This window comes from Cinclus cinclus, chromosome 16 (genome assembly GCF_963662255.1).
Source record: "Cinclus cinclus chromosome 16, bCinCin1.1, whole genome shotgun sequence".
Taxonomy (NCBI): domain Eukaryota; kingdom Metazoa; phylum Chordata; class Aves; order Passeriformes; family Cinclidae; genus Cinclus; species Cinclus cinclus.
Genome location: NC_085061.1, coordinates 11,017,347 through 11,038,168, shown reverse-complemented (window position 1 = coordinate 11,038,168; position 20,822 = coordinate 11,017,347). Strand labels below are relative to the sequence as shown.

Here is a 20,822-nt window from a genome sequence, read left to right as displayed (position 1 = left end):
GGTGAAGGTGAGCCGTGTGCTCCTTGTGAGATCTGTGTAAATAGCCTTCAGGCAGTGCCACTTCAAGTTTAACAATCAAAATTCAGCTCAGAGCTAAACCCTGAGCTCAGCCCAGCAGTTCTACAAGCCTCAGGCCAGGGGATGAGGGGAAGAAGAAGAGTAGACCCATCTCTACTAACAAAACAATTTTATAAAAAAAAAAACCCAGTCAATAAACACTCACTACACTGTGTGTATCTGAACTGCTGCCAATGTCACAGTAACTTATGAACAGCCCTGGAGTCCAGTTCCAGTGTTAACTTCAATGACATCTTTTTGAAGTCTTGTACCTTGGTATTCCAATTCCTATGTGTTAAGGCACAGAAGGATTTTTCAGGTGAGGAAAACATGGCAACAAAAGAGGCAAATGGACTTTAAACCATGTGAGAGGTAGGTGAGAGAGCAGCTCAGACCTGCAGTGAGCCTTCATTTACCTCTGGGGTTTTTCAGTAAAAACCTTATATCAGTGCAGCAAATGCCATAGACAAGAAGAGGGGAGCTGAGGGAGACCTGGACAGAGGAAAAAGGCAGCACAGTCTCAAAACAGGTCTTTCAAGTGGAAGAATTCAAGCATAGTGTTACGTTCAGAAATTTGAGAACCAATGTCAATTCATTTCATTCATAGTGCCAGGCCTCAGAGGAAGTAAGGGACAGGACAGTTCTCTCACTAAGAGGGATGATAAAACTGGGCTATGAATTTCACAGAGAGAGCACAAGCTTAGTAGGGGATCAGAAATAGGAGATACATAAAAAGGCAGCTGTGAAGGGAGGAAATAGCCCAGATATACAAGAGAGAGAAGGCTGAAGGGAAGGTATTTTGGAGGTATTTACAATTATTCACTATCATCCCTGTATGACTGCAAGAGAAATACAGTTTCCAGTAATCCTGGTAAAGCTAAAAGCATGAAGAAATCACAGGCTTAAGAAGCCCAAGTTCAGCCTTTCTTCAGTGTGTTCTGCTATGTTTTTTCTCTTGACTTGCCTCCTGTGCAGGTAACGGGGCTGGCACAGCTCCCTGTTCATGGAATTACCGTGGGGCAGTGCTGAGGTAGGTTTGGAAAGAGCTCCAGGGCTGCCTTCAACAGAAGATGCAGGACTGGCAGTGTTGACAGAAGAGTAGCCTGAACTCCCCTCTGGGTTGGGATTCCTTGGGGTGAGATATGCCCCTGGCAGCTCCCCCTCCCTGTGGGGTGCCCCAGAGCCATCGCACTCCCCGGGCAGACTGTCCTCATCACTGGAATCCTGGCCACAGTGCTCTGCAGGGTCCAGGTACAGCACTGTCACATCCAAGATCCCACTGGGGCTGGTCACTGGAGGATGGAAAAAGAGAAACCTTAGTTTGTCCCAGTCCAGAACCAAGCAGGCACTCAGCACAGAGTCAAGCAGAAAAAAGCCAAGCAAGAGTCAACCTTCTGTCCGTTCACACCGGAGGGCAGAGCACTAAGTTCACCCTCTACTCACACAGCATCTTTTCTTCCCTCAGACTGTCTGAACAGGTACAAAGAGCTATTACAAAATGAGCAGCCAGGGCCAGAGTCAGTAAAACCCAACAGCTAATTAGTGTTTCTAAGACAGTGGCTCATACATCACATTTGGTGCACTGCAAACAACCTGACTTTGAAATGCTGAGCAAATACAAAACCCTCATCGTGTTCTGAAGCTGTGCAGGGAAAGAACTGATAAGATACCTCTGAGAGAGTTCAACAATTATAACCACAGGGGAAGGGGAAGAGTTTTTCCAACTGGTCTTCAGCTGAAAGTTCAGGCATCTGGTGCCTGAGAAACAGTTTTAAACAAAAATGAAAAGACAGATTTAACACTCTTGGCTGCTTTTTATAAGAATAAACTGCTTACCATCTCCTTCTCGCTCGCCTTCGCTTTCCTGATCACCTTCATAACCAGAGCAGGAATCTAAACTCCAGTCAAGGAAGTTGTCTAGCAGACTTTCTTCCTGGGAGGATAGCTCTGCTGTGGGTGTAGTCACAAAGCTGCCTCTGTCATCCTGAATACTGTCTTCCCTCCTTCTGTAGCAAAACACCCCAGAAATCACATTAATAGCCAAGTCTTTTCCTGCTCTTTTAATAGGTATGTCAAGATGGTAACAGGAAAATTGACTGTATTTAGGAACGAAAACTCAGGGTCCCAGAGAGGAGGAAAGGCTCTGGCTAATCTTTGGAGATGCTGACAGCCATGAATTATATTCACCTTTTAGCTCTCTTTCCAGAGGGAGAGCTGAGGAAAGTCTGTATTTCCACTACGTTCCTGTGCAAGGGACTGGGCTCTGGGTCCTCCTGTTTCACACCCAACAATGAACAGAGCTGGCTGTAACTCATAACCTAAAATATTAAATTAATTAATTATAAAAGTCAAAGCACCTGTAAGAATTAAACCATGATATTCTTATAAGAACTAAATAGCCAGAAGGACACTATGTATTTTCTAGGAGCAATCTATCCCAGCAAGTTCTTCCCACAGGCACTCAAACATCAGTTAAGAGTCCCTGCAAGTCAGTTTTTAAATTCCCACTTCATTCACACAGCCTGCCATGAGGCAGCAGCTCTGCTCTGAGTGTCAGCCAGCAGCAGATGCAGCCTCAGCTCACCCACCTGTTCTCTGCCTATTTCTTCATAGCGCTCATCTTCAAATCTCTGTTTCACTGCCATTAGGGAAACCTGCCTATAATCCTTTGGGACATCATCATGGAAGCTGGAAAGAAAGAAAAAAACCCCTGTTTTAGAATGTATTCTGTGAAACAATATTAAGAAAACCTGCCAAGTTAGGTAATTTCCCTCTGTCCCTCAGTGCTGTGCTAAGGGAGTTGGAGTTTCAGCAGCTTCATCAGAACACCTAGTGACTTCTGAGCATGTGAGCATCTAATTCTTTTTCTGTCCCTGTTTTCTGTGACCCAGGGCCAGACCAGCTAGCAGAAATAGAACAGCTGTCCCTGAACTGGACCTTGGTGCCTTGTGGCAGGGGAGCAAGGCAGTTAAGCAAAGGCCCCTTCTTCACTGGGAAAGACTGACTGTACAGGTGCAGCACATTTGCAAGAGCTGCAATCCAAGTACTCATGTGCTTCCCCAAAGAGTCCCAAAACCATTACCACTTTTGGTGGAGGCTCAGCACACAGGGCAACAGGTCTTCTTGAGAGAAACCAGTGCACTCAGACAGCTGGCTGGTCCAGGGGTGTGCTGGAAAACAGAGTACGTATACATGTATTGAATTACATATTCATGAAGTGTAGTTCTGTAGTGAGTCAGCTTTTTTTTTTTTAATAGGTAAGGATCATAATATTTGCAAGCTTGTATCTGTCCATAGTTTGTTCAAGTTCACAAATGGCCTCAAGGATAGGTTTATCTGCCAAACTGGTGTTATACCTAAAGACAGAAATCTTCAGTCTCATTTAAACACAAAGCTTGCATAGTCTGAGCTGATGCTCTACTTCATCACTACTATTAAGAGGTAAAATAGAATCAGAGAATCATGGAATGGTTTGGGTTGGAAGCGACTGCAAAGCTCATCTCATCCCAACCCCTGCCGCAGGCAGGGACACCTTCCACTGTCCCAGGTTGCCCCAAGCCTCATCCAACCTGGCCTTGGACACTGCCAGGGATTCAGGGGCAGCCACAGCTTCTCTGGGCACCCTGTGCCAGGGCCTCCCCACCCTCCCAGGGAACAGTTCTTTCCCAGTATCCCATCTAACCCTGTCCTGTGGCAGTGGGAAGCCATTTACCTGTCTCTCCAGGCCCTTGGCGATAGACTGCCCACATGTCCTGTCATCTCCTTTCAGGTACTGGAAGGCCACAACTAGGTCTCACCCTGAAGCTTTTCTTCTCCAGGCTGAACAATCCCAATTCTCCCAGCTTTTCCTTATAGCAGAGCTGTTCCATCCCTCTAATCATCCAGTTTGCCCAATACAGCCAAAGAGGCTGAGCTCAGCTCTTCATTCTGAATTCTTATATCTGTCCCCCTCTTCTCCACCTCCACCAGCAAGTGATTAGGACATCTTGCCTAAAGACAAACTAACACGCCAGAACCCCCAAAAAATCTCCCTAAAAAGAAAAGGCAGATTGACACTCTGTACTGCAGCTCCACCTGAGGTAAGATTGGTTACCTTGTCCATGCAACATCTGGGCCAGCAGCAGTGCAGCAGCAGCCAGCTGGGCTGGGGAATACACACTGAGGCTTGTGTTCAGAAGGGACAGCTCACAGATGAAGCTGTAAAGGTGAAGAGTTCTTCTCTCCAGCGAGACAATACTTGACAGAACTTCTTTGTAGTCCAAAATGGTAGGTACCTAGTGCAGAAAGGAGAACAGAGGTTGGAAATACAAGACCAGAACAAAGTGTTTAAAACACCTGTTTCCAGGTGCTGGGTTTTGTTTATTTGGGGCTTTTTTGTTTAATGACTACATTGACATTGACACATTCTCCAATGAGAGAATAAATGACCTACTGAAACTGATATTTTAATCTCTACAGAAGGCAAAGCATTCTGTATCTGCATGCTCTGAGACATGCACAGGCTCCACAGTTCATTGAGAACACTGACATAAGTCCCCAACTTGTTAGATAAAAACTGCTACAGCCTGACTTGAACAGCAGCCCAAGGTGGAGGGGGGGGTAATAGCCCATCCACTTTCCAAACTCACCCTTATCTTCCCTTCTAAGGCAGAAATTATCTCGCCCATCATTCTGACCAACTCTTCATATTTGTAGGAGTTGTCTGTAAGCCACACAGCTTCCCGTATTGTCAGCATCTCTTTGCTGATGAAACTGTAATGTTAAATAAGTTAGCCCCAGCAGAAAGGAAATTTGTGCAATTATGACAGATAACTGCACCCACAATGACCAGAGTTAAACAACTTCACAAGGTACTTTCCCAGGTACTTTCTTTTCTTTCCCAGCAAAGAAAGAATTGCAGCTCTTTATTTCACCTGTAAGATGGAACCACCTACTAGTGGTTCCTAATACAGAAGAAATTCTTGGCTGTGAGAGTGGTGAGGCCCTGGCACAGGTTGCCCAGAGAAGCTGTGGCTGCCCCTGGATCCGTGGAAGTGTCCAAGGTTAGGCTGGACAGGGCTTGGAGCAACCTGGGACAGTGGAAGGTGTCCTTGCCCATGGCAGGACATGGGCACGATCTTTAAGGTCTCTTCTAACTCAATCCAGTCTCTGATCCTAATTCTTCATCTATGAAGCCTCTCCTAGGTTAAGATCCAAGATATTAAGGAATTAACACAAAAGGATAATCTTCCACCACACCATGCAGTTCATCTGACTGTAAACAGGCTCAACTATGGAACACTGCTGCTGATATTCCTTTCCAGCTTTCTCATGCCAATATGGTGTGAAAGACTCCAGTTGCTGATAGAATGCACTTAGAGCAATCCACAACTATGTGTTTAAATAAGAAAAAAAACCCTACCATTTTTGCCTCATTTACAGAGTCTGTGTTTGTATGTAAACAGTTAAAAAGCAGCCAAAGTAGAGTGAAGTCAAAGAGCCTTTCCAGTTTTACAGGCAAGGGATGGGGAGAAGTTTGAGCTGCAGGAAGGAGTTTGGATGATCACAACGACCATCTCTGCTCACCAGCCAGAACCCTCACCGTGTGCAAATGACCATGCAGGCTATTCCCAAAAGCTGGAGCCGAGCACGAGGTACAGGTCTCAGCTTCAAGTAACGGTCCACACATCCCACTGTCATGTGAAGGCACAGGCTAGAAAAGTCCTTCATGGTAGCCACTTCCACCAGCCAATCCACCAGGATATACCTAGAACAGGAAGACAGACTTAAGGAAGAACTTGGGAGGTGATGTCCCACACAATGACATCCAACTGGGGAATGAGCCAGGCCAAGCAGAGCACTGACAAGTGTTCCTGAGATGCCTCCCAAGAGAAGAGCCAACTTCCTCAAGTGGGGCTATGGCTGCGGTGGATCCTCTTGCAGCCCTTCTGGAAAACCTGCCTGCTCCATCCCCTCTGCACACCAACACACACAGTGTGGGGAATAAATGGGAGGAGTTGGAGATGTGTGTGGTCACAGGGCCATGATCCCATTGCTATTACAGAGTCATAGTGGGACACCCATGTGGCTGCAATGCTGCCATGGATGGTAATGTACCTTTTTAGGAAAGCAACGCCAGCAAGGGGAAGTGGTGGAGCTGCCCTACATGTGAGAGCAACTGGAATGTATTGAAGTCTTCCTAGGGAAGGACAAGGAACCTATCCATAAGGATTAAGGGGCAGGCTAACACAGATGACACTGTTGTGGATGTTTATTCAGGAAAAGGGAGTCAATAGGGACTTTGGACAAGGCCTGAAGTGAGAGACAAGGGAGAATGGCTTTCACACTGACAGACAGGAGAGCTGGATGGAATACGGGGAAGAAATTCTTCCCTGTGAGGGCCGTGAGGCCCTGACACAGGTTGCCCAGAGAAATTGTAGGGGAACTGTAGAGATGTAGAGGGAAATAGGGAATGGTTTCTGCTGTGGGGCCTCACTCCTGGATCCAAGTTCCTACCTCATTATTTCATTCATTCCTTTCTGCACAGAGAAGATGCTTTGCTTGCTGATAGGAAGGGAAGCTTGAAAGATTTGAGAAACCATTTCCCTGGAAGATTTTGCTTCTAATCCTAGTTGGTTTCCATTCCCACAAGCTTTGGCTAAAGCTATCTGTAGTAGAGAGAACACAAAAGAAAGTATGCTTATTTTACCAAATGCAAACTAAGGTAGCAGAGGATGGTCTTCTATTTTTCCTGCTGAAAACTGTGAAACATGGCAAACTACTTGAACCAGTAGTTCTTAGTTTGGTTTAAATACTGAGCACACAGATTATTTGGGGCCAGCCTTTTAAGTCCATCAAAAGACGCATCTTTACTCCATTCTGCCACAGGTATGCAGAAGTTTCCCAAAGAAGAGAATCTGTAGATACAGATGGGCACATATAAACATTACTCAGCAATGTTGGTCCTACTTCTAAAAAGAGAAATCTAAACCTACAATGGCAGCACTGAGAGGACCAAATAAAGACTGTTTTTCTGGGAAAACTCAGTCTTACCTGTGCTTCCCAGCAGCCCTTGGTTGCATAGTCTCGTAGTTTCCTGAGACTTTGGAGGTATCTGCCAGGATCCGACATCTACAGAGAGGAACACAAACATTTGTAAAAACTCTTCACACAACAAACAAAATAATTGTAGCACCAATATCCAGAGAAAAAACACTGCCTGGAGGTGAATCTATTACTTCAGCAACAAATATGTTTCTCATCATGACACCAGTGTTTTTAAGAATCTTTTTTCAGTTCTTGCCCAAGGTCTCACAGGAAATGAGAGCAGTCACTCATGATTCCTAGGGGACATCTTTGGCAGATTATTAATGACAAGGCAGGAGCTTCCCCCTCCTATTCCCCGAAGCCCTGGGATCACTGGCCAGCAGTGCCCAGGCCTTCAGCAGAGCTGGGGTAAAGCAACTTCTGTGGCACCTTGGCTACAACTGCTTATAGCCTCACTTCAAATGCCCAGACAGACACCAGAGCTCATTGCAGAGAGTTCTTGGCACCCTCCTTGTTTATGAAGAGGGTAAGCTCTGAGGAACAGCAATTCCTTTGTGAGGACATTCCTTGCACGTAACAGAGATCCAGAAGTTAGTGTAAAAGTTGTTTGGAGTCAAAAATTACTACTTACAGCAACTTTTCTGTTGTTTTCCCAAAGGAGGTAGGAGCTGATTAAACAACCTTGTTTTGATGATTCTTCAAGCATTTCAAGGGATTCTTTCTTTTTTCCTTCATCCTGAAAACAAAAGGCATATATTGGTATTCTTTCTGTCCAGACAAGTGCATGCCTCAACACTTCAGAAGCTACAGAACACCGTGCTAAAGCTACAGAGTAGAATCCATCCCTTGGGAATGCCCTTCAGCCTCTGCGGAATGCTCCCACATCCACTCAGTGCTGCCATTTGCAGATGCAGGCTGAGAGCAGTTAGTACTCTTCCTCAGCCAGACAAATACTTTTTGGATTGCTTGCCACTGAAGGCTTTTTATTTTATTTTGCTAGGCATTACAACTGAAAGGCTTCCTTTGAGACCTGAACATACTGCAAGCCCATGATTAAGCCAAAATTAATTTCACTGTTTGTACAATTCAATAAAGTAAGTTAATAATGTTCTTTTAAACAACTAGTAAATTAAACTCATGAGAACAGAAACTCCTGGGCCATTTGAGGAGTAAAAGAGCATCTGGCTGATTTATGTTTTTAATCAAGGTAAACAGCACTAGCATCACCAGAAAAAAAACCCAAATCCAAACCCATCAAATCAGAAATACTGCTCACCTCAAAGAAATTCAAAACCTTAGCCAAGCTATGGAGAATAGATCCTTTCTGAGCCTGAAGAAAGCATCAGAATAAAGCATTGTTAAACCAAAGCAATTTTTGCTAGTAATTTCAGACTGCAGTTTTGGTTTATCTTTCAATCATTCCTCCCCCTTGCTTTTCTGTTTTGTTAATCCCTGAGACAGCACTGAACCTGTCTGATGAGACAGTACAGGCCTCCAGCATTCATGATCTACCATGTGCAGGTTTGGCAATAAATTCAATAAAATGACTGAGCCACAGTCATTGAAGCAACAAGAGCACAGGAGGCTACTTGGGGAAACAAAAGTATTTTTTCCAAAATAACGAGATGTAGTTACTGACATAGGGTAAAGCCAAGAGCAGAAAGAAACCTGACCTTGTCAAGCTGACACTCTGCCTTGAGACTCTCATAGACCACAGCTTTACAGCAGCTTCCAGAGAAGGACCAGGGAGGACGAATGAACAGCCAGATAAAAGGGACTGCACACACATTCAGGTGCTCTGCCAAGCTGAAGTAGTGAGATGCCTTTATTCCATTCACTTCTGCACGCCCGTGGCCCGTGATGGACACTGAACCAGAGAGAAAGCCAGGAATCGAGTAGAGTTTGTTCACAATGCCTGCTTGGCATTTGGTCAGGCCAAGACAGACAAGAGGAAACAAATCAGGAAAAAGTTGAACTGTCTCTGTCATTTAGAGCCCAATCTCCAATCATGGAGATTGTTAAACAAGAAAAATCTTACCGCAGTCAGACTTTAGAAACATATAATCTAAGTTGTGGGGGTCATTCTATAAATACCAACTGCCTTGCCAGGACCCTGTGTCAGAGGGCTCATCCTGTCACTTGCCAGGCCCTTTTGATACATTTATCTCAGTACCAAAGTAGCTGAGTTTGATCAAAGTTTGCAGAGGATAACTCCTTACCCTGAATTCGCAGGCTCTATCTTGCTCTATCACTGAACACCTGGCAACTTTATGGCCAGTGCCTAAGCAGAGCAATTTAAAACTTCCTTGTGCTATGCCATGTTCCTCAAAGCCCCAGGACAAGCCCCCACACTTACAGCCTTCGTTGTACAGGTACGCCAAGCTCAGCTTCACAGCAGCTTCAAAGTTACCACTTTCAGCAGCCCTGAAGGGCAAACAGAGAAAGCACTTGAGGCTGAAATCCTTCCTAGCACCAAAATCCACAGTTTGGTCTTTGTGCCCTCAAGGACATGCATCAAAATATCAAACCCTTGTGTTCCTCCCTCCCAAACTGATGTGCACATAGTGATCTGCCTCAGAAAGAAATGACAGTCAGAAGTAAAACCATTATCACGGCATTTAAACCTGTTAAAGAAATCTCTGACACCAATAGATCCCGTTCAAATCAGATGGATAAAAAGATGTCCCCCATCTGTTTAAAGCAGATTTATTATAACCCTTTCAAACTTTGTTACTGAAATTCACCTGTTTTTCAATACAGTGGTTTGCACAAGAAGTGACCAAGCCAACTCAGAATTAGAAACAGGATTATTCTCTGGAGCCCCTGACCTCATTTGCTCATTCACGGGAGCACCAGAAAGAGGTTTTAGGGAATGTGCTACGTTCCAATCTGGAATATTAATGCCTGTGAAGAGAAATAACTTTGGTATATGCAATAGGCCCTGCTCTGGTTAAAAAGACAGCAGTGACCAGATGCAGCTTAGACCTGGCATCAACCATTTTTTCACTCCCAAAGCAAATACTTCCCCTCTTTCTACAACTCAGATGTCTCAGTTACACTGAGGATTTATTAGAAAAGATAATCTTCCTTTAAATATCCTCTTCTAAAAGGCCAGACAAATTCAGTGTTTCAAACTTGCCTTTCAAACATCTTCAGATGGTTTGGAGATGGCCACAGGTCTTGGAAACTTGCGTGTGCCCAAACACTGGAATGATTATCCACAAGGTATTTAAGATGTGAGTGCACCTGCACAGAGGGAACACAAAATAATGATTACCAAAATAAAAGGAACAACAGAAAAACAGGGCTTTGCAATCTTATTTTAGAAAAGCAACTAATTAATCACAAGTTATGTTTAACTCGTTGCCTGCCTGATAACCAGTAAGGCAAAAGATGCCAAACCAAACCAATTTCTTCAGCCACAGTAATCTGACAGGACAATTGCTACAGAAAAGGTACAAAAAGCAGTGAAACACTGCTACTGCAGTTAACCTGAGCAGTGAAAAACTAAACTGTCCCTGGGATAGAAAAAAATCTCAGCCCTGCAGGCACTCTTTGCGTTTCTTCAGGCTCTGTGACATGAGAAGCCTGCTCCATGTGCAGTCCAGGCTCCTGAAGGCAGAGCTGAGCCCTGGTGCCTGGCAGAGGGGAAGCTGCAGCACTTACAGCTCTGACTGAGAGGATATCTGCAGCAGGGAGGCCCTTCAGGATGTGAAACAGAACATCCTCGGGGAGGTTCAAGAATGTCAGGACTCGAGGCCGTTTTATTATCCTTCGCTTTGAAGGGAAAGAAAAACATCTGGAACATCTACAGTGAACCACTGGAAAAGAAAAACACAAGACACCTCAGTTAGTGACAGAATAGCAGAAGGAAAAAAGGTACTATGCAGTATTGCACACGTACACAGGTGTTCACTTGAGCACCTCTTCACTGCAGCCCAGGACACTGCAGACACATTAACCAGGGAAATATAGCTCATGCCTCATAATGCCACAAGACTAAGCCACAGAGCAGAAAGAGCTTGTTAATGAAGCCAAGAGACTCAGAAGGAGTGGCTCAAGCTCAAGTGCTCTTCATCAAGAGCCCCTCTGAGCCCTGAGTCCTGTGACCAAGTTTAGTAGTGGCAAACAGTTCAGCTGTCCCTGTTCAGTAGTAACAAATCGTTTAATTGTCACTACTATCACTTAATTTACCTCCCCCATGCCCCAACTTTTCCTTCTCAACTGACAGCAGCCCTGGAACACAACCAGAGATATAAGGAAGACCACCAAACCTACTCAAGCCTATCTTTCCAAGCAGTTGCTGCCAGGGGTGCTAATGGAAGATCCATTGCCTGCATCTTCTGGAGTATTCTTTCAATACAATATTTATATACACACACACATACATATATACATATATGTGTGTGTGTATACAAAATGTATTATCCTTAGCAGTATTATTGCCATGAAAATGGACACCTAAACTGGGATGCCAGTTCAGCCTATATGAGCATCCAAATAGGGACCAGGGGGTACATGAGCAACTCAGTGAAAACTCCATTTCTACAGACAGGAAGTGGCACAGGTTCATTTCCAATGTGTTGCTTCACGAAACCAGAGTGGTTTAGGCTGGAAGAGAACTCTGGGGGTCACCCACATCAACTGTCCTGCCAAGCGAGGCAGGACCACATCCAGGTGGGCTTGAACAACGCCAAGGATGTGGATCCCACAACAGCTCTGGGCAATCGAGTACCATCATTCAGGCAGCCTTGCAGTAAGAAACACTTTCTCTTGCTTTTGAATGAGGTTTCCTGCACATTCCTGCGCACCCTGCAAACTCCCAGACGCCCGAGATGCTATCCCACAAGCAATACACATCTTAAACCTTTGGCTTTAAGGCGAGGAAAGCTCAGCCACAGCCACGGACTCCACGGTGACAGAAGGGCTTAGGCACAGGCACGGCCCCGGCGGGGAGCAGTGCGGGGGCAGAGCCGTGCCCGAGCCCCCGCCGGGCCGGGCCGGGCCGGGCCGCACCGGCCCCGCCGCGTTTGAATTTGGGCGCGCAGCCATCGGCCCGGCCCCCCACCCGCCGCCGGTCCCGGCGGTCCCTCAGCCCGGGCTCGGCGTATCCCGTTAGCCCTCGCCCTCAGACCGCCTCAGGAGGCGCCCGGCAGGCAGAGCCCGCTCCGGAGCCGCCCCTCAGCGCGGGAGGACTCGGGAAACAACAGCACCCACGGGCAGATCCGCACTCACCGCCCGCCTTCATCGCGGCGCGTCCGCAGGGACTGAGCGCACGGCCACAGAGCCCTGCCCGGCTCCCAGAGCGCGGCCCGGGCGGAGAAGGGAGCGGAGCGCCGGGGCCGGGCGGGGACTGGGGGCTGACACGCCCCGCTCGCAGCGCGGGCGCGCCCAGTGGGCGCCAGGAGTGGCGGGAGCCCCACCCTCTAGGCCCGCCCCCCGCTCGCGCGCACTTGTTTTAAACACAGCAGGCCCTGTCATTGGCCAGGATGCTATGGGGGCGGGGCCTACCTGCCGCGCGCGTTGTGATTGGTCGGCGAGGATGCGAATTCGAATTGGGGCAGTTGGCGGTTCGAACCTCTGGTGCAGCGGCGCATGCGCGGGCCGTAGGGCGCCCCCTGCCGCGCGGGGCGGTGCGGGCGCAGCGGTTCCCTCCGCGGTCTGTCCGCCATGTTCCCCTCACCCCGCGCCGGCGGTGGGTTTGGGGCGGAGCGGCGGCCTCGGCTCCCCGGGGCCCAGGAGTCCTTTGTCCTCTCTGGACCCCGGTGAGCAGCAGCTGTCCCTGCCGGTGCTCTGTCGCTCACAGACAGTATGCTCAGCCAAGGGAGCTGTTGAGGGGATTAGCGGGGGTTTACTGCTGCCCAGAGTGGGGGTGGACTCTCCCTCAGTGGAAGTATTCAAAACCCACCTGGACACAATCCTGTGTCATGGGCCCCTGCTTGAGTAGGGAGGTGGGACTATTTGATGCGTTGTGGTCTTTTCCAGCCTGAACCATTCCATGATTCCTGCTGGGGGAAGGAGCCAGGGCTGCCTGGACAGTCTGTTTGTGATGTGCTGAGCTGCAGCCTTGCCCCATCCCTACCCGCTTACACCCCTGTTCCTGCCCCTTCCTGGCCTTGTGTGGGGGTGAGGGGGAATTAGGCAGACAACTGCGTGTCAAAGTTCAAACCTGAGTACAGGATTCAGAGGAAACCCCTGATCCTCACAAGGCAAAGGGCAGAGTGGGATAAGGAGGTGTATTGAAAAGGCTGGCAGGCAAAGCAATGTAGGCAAAAGCAGACAGTGAGTTTGCTTGGCTGAAGACTTTTGTGAGTCTTAAGACTCGCAAGACTTAAAAGCAGTGAGGAGCTCTTGTTTTCTAGGAAATGAAATGACTGCACCCCAATTAATGGTGGCTGGAAACTTACCCAGCGTTGTACCTTGAATAAACATCATCAATCCCAGCAGAGCTGAAGTTTCTTCCTGGTAGCATGTATAAGATTTCTCTGAGGATTTTACAAGCACTTTTCATTGTTAGAACATGAACTTCTGGATGCTTCTCTGTACCCACTTCCTTCCACCCTGCAAGGGGTTGGAATAACTTTGAAATATAAACAGAGATCTCATTTTATAGTTGGGGAGGCTGAGCTCAGGTAGCCTGATGGCTTCTGATCTGATAGCTTCTCTGAGCCCACCCCACACCGCTGGCCATGTTGGGCCTGGCACCTCGTATGCTGTCCCCCAGTCCCATGAAGTGACCCCAGAAGGAGGAGCAGCCATGGACAGTTTTTCTCCCATGCAGCTCCACCTCCATCTGCAAAACTGTGTCATGTTCCTGGGGACACAGCAGCTGCCAACATGGAAAAGTGTCACCAGGAGCACAGGGAATATTTAGCTTCTTTTAATTGAGAAGCAATTTGAGTTAAAAAGCTAATCATGCTGTCAGCTTTTGTTCCTCATTTCTTCTCCCCCTCACAGCTGTTTCTGTCAACTAAAAATAAATTGAACCAGCAAACAAAACATGAATAATCAGCTGCCTACGGAGAGCTCAGATCCCAGCAAGAGATGCTCCTTGGGTGATCTGCAGTGCAGAGTCCCCTCAGGTAGATTCCATTCATCCCAAACATGGCAGCAGAAGAGGAAGGCAGGGGATAGAGAGAGTTATGTTTGAAGGACAGCTATAACCAAAACCTGGGTGAGCACTGGGAGGTGGGAGGTGAGATTATCAGGAGCAGTACACCTTGGCCTGGTTTGTTCTCTCCAGAGCAGGATGGCAGGACATCCAGGTGGTTGTATCACTGACAGACAAACCAGAGCAGAGGCTGACTGGTGTGAAGTGGGACTTGTGTTTCCTGAACACGGCCATCTGACTTTGCTAAGCCTGGTTTGTAACCCCTACCAGAGGTGGAAGGCAGGACAGGAGTGGGATCTACATTTTCACCAACAGGGAACTGGATGCTGGGTGGGATATGCCATCCTAAACACAAATGCACCAACTGGGAAGCCATTACACAGCAAAGAGTCAGTCACTACAGAGGAGAAGATGGATTTGTGCATGTTTTAATCTGTATTGCCAGGTCTTGAGCTGGATTTCAGATCAGTTTAGAGAGGGACATTTCACAACAGGGAATGGCCTTAAGCCATTCTTAAGCCTTGTCCTATCACATTGTTCTGGGTGAGTGTGCTAAGGCCCTGGCACAGGGTGCCCAGAAAAGCTGTGGCTGCCCAGTCCTTGGAAGTGTCCGCAGTCAGGTTGGAGAGAGCTTGGAGCCACCTGGGATAGTGGAAAATGTCCCTGCCCACGGCATGGGTTGAGCTTTAAGGTCCCTTCAACTCAAACCATTCTGGGATTCTGTGATTTGTTTTATATGTGTTTTCCTCCACTGTAAGAGCCTGCAGAGGGTTGTGTTTCTCCTCAATCCGAATGGCTCCTCATTTCTTTCTCTTCTGCTGGCTCTGGAAATGAAGGTAAATACAAGAAAGGCATTTTGTTTGTCTTGATTGCTGTGATTTAAGTAAAACTCAACAGAGGTGTAACACGTGGTTCTGCCAAACTTGTAATTCTCTGGGGGCAAGAGTTTTTAGCAGCTCTGGTTTCACTCAAGGTGTTGATCCCTCTTCTGAAGAGATCCAAAGGCCTGAGACCATGGTGTCTAAGCACAACAACATTCTCCTAGGAAAAACTGAAGTTTTGCTGAAAATATCTCTTAGGCAGGAAATATCAGTTCCCACTTTCACAAGTCCATGTGTGAGAGAAAGAGGTTCATTGCTATACAGATCATTACTCACTTGCTGCCTCCGCCACTTCAGACTTTCAAACCTCTTCAGATGGGCATGTGTGAAAATCTCTCCTATTTTTCCACTCAATTTGTATATTGCAATCAGATTCAAATGTGCAGATTTTAAGGAAAGAGCAAAGATGAAGAATTTCAGTCAAATAGGTTTTTGAGAGTGATATAAACAAAGATTCATGTATCATCCCCTCTAAACTCTTCAGATAGTGAACAGCTTAACAAACAGCTGTATTTAGACATTTGAAGTGTTTAGTCTGGTGAAAACATTGCAGACAAGCATCCAAACACTGGACATTGCATTACACACCATTGCAAAAGTGATTTCATTTATATAGACAGTGAAATGACATCTGTCTCATTGCACAGCAGAGCTGTGTGATTTGCAGAGGTTTTTTCCCCCAGCTTAACACTGTCCAAGATAGTTCCAGGATTGAAAACAAAATGCCTGTGATATTAGAGGGCTACATAAAAGTAAATAAGCCAAGCTGAAAACTAAGAGTAATTAGCTGCAGCAATGTCCCAGCTATGCCAACTTCAGGATCCAGCACTTCTGCAGGGCCTAACATGATGCTGTCATGGATATGAGGATGCCTGACGCTTGGGGAAAAGTGAAATACAGGGAGTCATTTCACTACAATTTGTTCGTGGTCTGTGATTATTCAATCAATGAGCATGAGAATTTTATATTAGAATGGCCCAAGAATGCATTCTGGCAGTTGTAAAGTGGTGTCTTTCCTGCAGTTCAGAGGGCAAAGAAAAGCAATCTGGGCCATTTGCTGCATGAAAGGCTCAAAAGGTCCATGAATGCACCTGGCAAATCACTCTCTGCTAGAGTGGTGAGAGGGGAAGAGGAACAATTTTCTTTTGAAAGAGCCAATTCTGCCTTGAAATATTTGTTCCAGTCCTAGTAATTTCTGTTCCCTTTTTAAAAGGGTGAGATAATTAAGCTCTTTATTACACCCTTAGCACAGTATAATGACAACTGGGTTGGAGAGGAAAGTTGCTCTTCAAGGGAGGAAAGAGCTCCTCCAAATTTGAAAATCTAACTGTGAATTCAGTAGAAGTGTTTGCCTTGAGGTCCCAGGATGCTGAGGCAACTATGGCTAAAGTTTCATGTCAGGACATCTCAGCATATTCTCTGAGGGCCACATCCATATCCTGAAGGTATTTCCGCAATACCTTACAGAATAATGTGCAATCCCTCTGTTTTACAATCCTAGTAACATGTATTAGCAGTGCTGTGGAGCTTCAAATTGTCAGTGAAGATATGGACATCTGTTTATCTTCATCCTTTCTCCAAACTATTTCTCTCTCAGAAGGAACCTGCTTGGGAAACATCCCAAGAGTGAAACCTTTTCCCTTGCAAATCAGGACATAGAACTACCACGAGGTGGCATCAAACCCATGTGATGGGACGTCAAACTTTCAGTTTCGAGCCATTTTTCCAGTTTTAGGACATCTCAGGGCAGGAGTCCTAATCCTAAAGGGCTCCACTGATATTTTAGAAGCAGCTCTAGTTTCACGAATCTTCTTCATACTTAGTACTGCTCTGTGTAATTTGACTGCCTTCCACGGTGGTACATGAACAGGGATCAGGCAATCTGCATGAAGTAGGTTGATGCAGTGCTTTCCAAAATCCAGGGCTGGCCCCACCAAGGAAGAGGCATGGTGCACATGGCTTTTAGGAACAAATGATTTAGCAGAAGTGTCATGCGGCAAGTTTCTTTTTCCCAAAAAGAGGGGTGTGGGTTCTGCTGGTTCTGCTCTCTGCCGTCTGCCTCTGATGGCTCAGCCCAGAAGCTGAAATCAGCCCATGGCACCCTGAGCCAGCTCACAGATGTGTGCCTGACCCGTGTGAAGTGCTCGTCCTGGCAGGGTGTGTGACAGGGTAGAGCCCCAGCACCGTGTGGGAGGTGGTGGATCACCCAGGAGGACTCCTGGGTGTACTGCAGGGTCAGTGTACCCAGGGTCACAGTTCCCAGGGTCACAGTTCCCAGGGTCACACTGCACAATGCGCACTCAGCCGTGAGCAGCAAGGGGGGACTGGGGGTGGGAAAAGTGCAGTGCTGCTGCAGAAGATCCATGCAAAAGAGAGCATGAGGAGTAATGCTAATGGACCCTGGGACCTGACAGCTTTGTGGCTGTGGTGGCGTGGGTGAAACCAGTGCCTTGGCTCAGCTGAGGTCCAGTGCCAACCCACCAGCTGTGATGGCCAGGCACAGCTTAGGCAGCCCCAGAAAAGGCTGCGGAGCAGTGACTGATCTCCAGAGGTTCTGAAGTGAATTCCAAAGGCTCTGAAAGAGGTTCTGGAGGTTCAGTGACTTCACTGTCAGCCCAGGCCTTTCCCATCCCCTAGCTGTTCCATGTCTTCACTTTGGGGGTCTCATGTAGTGGGGCAGCTTTTACTTTCACTCCATTCAAGTGGAAGCTTATCCCCTCCCCAGCCAGAGAACACGGAATTTAGCCGACTTCTAAAAAAATATCTGATTCTCTTTAAACCCTTGCACTTTAAACACTTGAGAAGTACTACTTCTTAAGTACCCCACACTTCAGTGGGAGCAGAGCCAGGAAGCTGTAATTGGGAGACAGGATTTCAGGAGGCAGGGAGAGGAAGCAGGGATGTATCTGCCAGCCAAGCACTGGCTGTCATAGCACAGAGCCAAAGGCTCTCACTATCACCAGACTTTTTCCTTTCAAGCTCTTGCTGATATGAGACATTCAGTTTATAACTTTTTATTTATTATTTATTTTTATTTATTTACCTTTTTGTGCCATATTTACTTGAGGCAGATCCTCATCACCCTAGAGGCTGAGGTGCCAGGAAGGAGCTGTTGGGCCCATGATGGCCAAAGCCACTGACACTGCTGGGTAAGGTGAGCAATAAGTTGCCTTTTGTCTGTGTGAGCACTTCTTTCCTACAGGTATTTAAATGCCACTAAAGAGGACTGGCCTCACGACTCCAGGACAAGTCTTCAGAATTAAAAGTCCCTGGATACCTCTATAGCCTTTTTACATGTTATCCTCCTACCAAAACAAAGTGATTGTGAGCTGGGTCTTCCTTATCTTGCAAGGCTGAAAGCACAGCTACCCTTCTTGCTTAAACCCATCCCTTGAGGACTTCTCACCTCCTCCTTTCTTTGGGAACCCCTCGCTTTGTCCCTCCACCACAGAAGTTAGAGGCACCCCATCTTTCTATTTCCCCCTCATCCTCCAAAGGACTTGATTCCCCACTCATCCTCCAAGGGACTTCTTTTCTTTTTCCTTCTTTCCCCAGATTTGGGGAAGCACAACCCTGTTCCTACTGGGATGGTGAGGTAACATGGGATAAGGGAGATACCTGGATCACTGAGCACAGCTCCCAATGGACACAGCACCCATATACTAGGTTTGCTTCAGGAGAGATCCTAGAACTTCTTCACTGCACATTCTGTGGCACTATGGGCAATGAAAAGGTCTTCAGGACATTACTGTGTTTTATAGGTACAGGTAGAAAATGCAAACTTAGAAAGTCAAAACCAGGTACTTAATTCCAGTGTGCACAGGAGGTTTACAAGAAAGCTGGAGAGGGACTTGGGACAAGGGATGGAGGGACAGGTCCCACGGAATGGCTTCCCACTGCCAGAGGGCAGGGATGGATGGGATATTGGGAAAGAATTCCTGGCTGTGAGGGTGATGAGGCCCTGGCACAGGGTGTCCACAGAAGCTGTGACTGCCCCTGGATCCCTGGATATGTTTCAGACTAGCCTGGGATGGTGGAAGTTACCCCTGCCCATGGTAGGTGAGGGATAGGATAAATTTTAAGGTCCCTTCCAACCCAAACCATTCCATGATTCTGAACCTGGTGCTTGCAGGCCACACCACAGCTCAGTGGTTCCCAGCAGCTCCGGGTCCTTGAGAAGCCCATGGGAAATCTTAGAATCAAATAATAAATAACATCATTACAGCTGAAGCAGTTTGCCATGATGAGCTCCACACAAGTGACTGAGGGAACCGCTGGGCTCCAGCTCTTGGTGTGCACCACTCCTCAAGCTCAGTCCCCCTGTGCTGCTGACCCCTTACAGCCAAGCGCTAATTCCTGGCAGACACTGGCATCTGTGTCACCCCAAGTTTTGGGACACATCAAGGAATACTGTCCCAATTCCATGGTTCCATGCTAATTACATTGCCTCAGCTACTTAATACTGGGTGTGGGGTTGTTTTTATTTCCTGTAAAGAGCAGAATGTTTGGCAAAAGAAGAGAGTGAGAATGACAACTGTGTACACATTTCACATGTTTCTAGTATTATTTCTCCTCCAGAGAAGAACAGAGATGTTATTAATAATTACTTTGCCAAGTTTCTGAATTGATATTTTGAAATGAGCTGTGTATATAATTTAGGAACCAAAGGCAAGGGAAAAAATGTGCTTTCAATTCAATTTGAAATGGGTGGAGAGTTGATGATGCAGTGAAATAAATGTTGGCGATTCTGGAGGGTTAAAGCTGAATGAAGAAAGCCGTTAAACAGACAACATTTTGCAGATTTTGTGAAGTCAGAGGCATCTCAAGGACTTGGGAAGTGAAAGGAGCTGCAAGTGGGGGAGACACAGGCAGAATCTGTGAAGGTAAAGTCCTTAATCTGGAATGGAAAAGGCATTTATGTGGGGCTGAACATCATGAGGTTGTGTCTCTGCACAAGCCAGACACAAGAGCTGGGGCCTGGGAGGTTTCAGGTGGGAAGAAGGGAAGGAGGCTTCAATGATGAAGGCACTTGGCAAGTGTGTTGTTGCTTAGGTAGAAGCAGAGCTTGCAAGGCACTGCAAGGAGTAAGCCTTTGGAAACATGCATTCAGCATGTGAAAGATGCCAGGTGACCTCTGGGGTAGTACAAGTACTGGGCAACATGGTCAGTGTTCCCTCTCTTGTCATTTCTGACCTCAAACAGAACTAAGCTCCTGTTTGGAATCAGGAAAAGAATAAGCTGTTGAGGCATTACATTCCAACGTCTCCAGCCATGACTCAGTGTTCAGTGTTGCAATGTCTGTGTGAGCCTCCCTCCACTTAACCCAAAACGAGGTCTCTGAAGGAAAAATTGTGTGGGGTTACTGCTTGCTCTCTGTAACTCCAGCAATATTAAATGTCTTTCCTGCAACAAACAAAATCCCTTTAAAGCCCTGCCTGTGGCTACCCTTACAACCAGAGGTTTCTCTTCTTGCCTGTGTCCCAGTACAGACTGCTCAGTAGCAGGACTGGTATTCATTTATCACAGCAAACCCGTCTCTGCCAGCCTTAGACCCAGTGCTGCAAATGTTCTTGAGTGTTTCCTGCCTCCTGGCTACCAACAGGCCCCTTGTCAAAGGACAGGCAACAAATGGATGCCAGAAACTCCCAGGCGGGCGTGCACTACAACCACTGGCCAGCTGTGGTCACAGAAAAGTTTCATTGTCACAGAGCAACAATTTAATAAAGAACCAAATGCCACACATTAGG

At 47.0% G+C, this 20,822-nt stretch overlaps 1 protein-coding gene across 2 annotated transcripts; it reads right to left on the bottom strand.

The window, feature by feature from the left end:
- Window positions 1–172: 172 nt before the first annotated feature.
- CCNF (cyclin F) lies at window positions 173–12,409 on the bottom strand. Of its 2 annotated transcripts, none has more exons than XM_062503291.1 (17): window positions 12,319–12,409; window positions 10,750–10,904; window positions 10,223–10,329; window positions 9,440–9,507; window positions 8,757–8,950; window positions 8,360–8,413; window positions 7,715–7,819; window positions 7,090–7,167; window positions 6,553–6,704; window positions 5,639–5,803; window positions 4,686–4,809; window positions 4,151–4,331; window positions 3,140–3,227; window positions 2,646–2,745; window positions 2,245–2,375; window positions 1,894–2,063; window positions 173–1,349 (listed from the first exon to the last, which is right to left on the bottom strand). In XM_062503291.1, exons 1-17 carry the CDS (start codon window positions 12,329–12,331, stop codon window positions 952–954), a joined length of 2,283 nt encoding a protein of 760 aa, XP_062359275.1. In that variant the 5' UTR covers window positions 12,332–12,409; the 3' UTR covers window positions 173–951. The 2 variants fall into 2 exon arrangements, with proteins under 2 accessions (XP_062359275.1, XP_062359274.1); XM_062503290.1 differs by lacking the exon at window positions 12,319–12,409 and adding an exon at window positions 11,374–11,414 and having other exon boundaries at window positions 10,750–10,906.
- Between the last annotated feature and the right edge of the window lie 8,413 nt (window positions 12,410–20,822).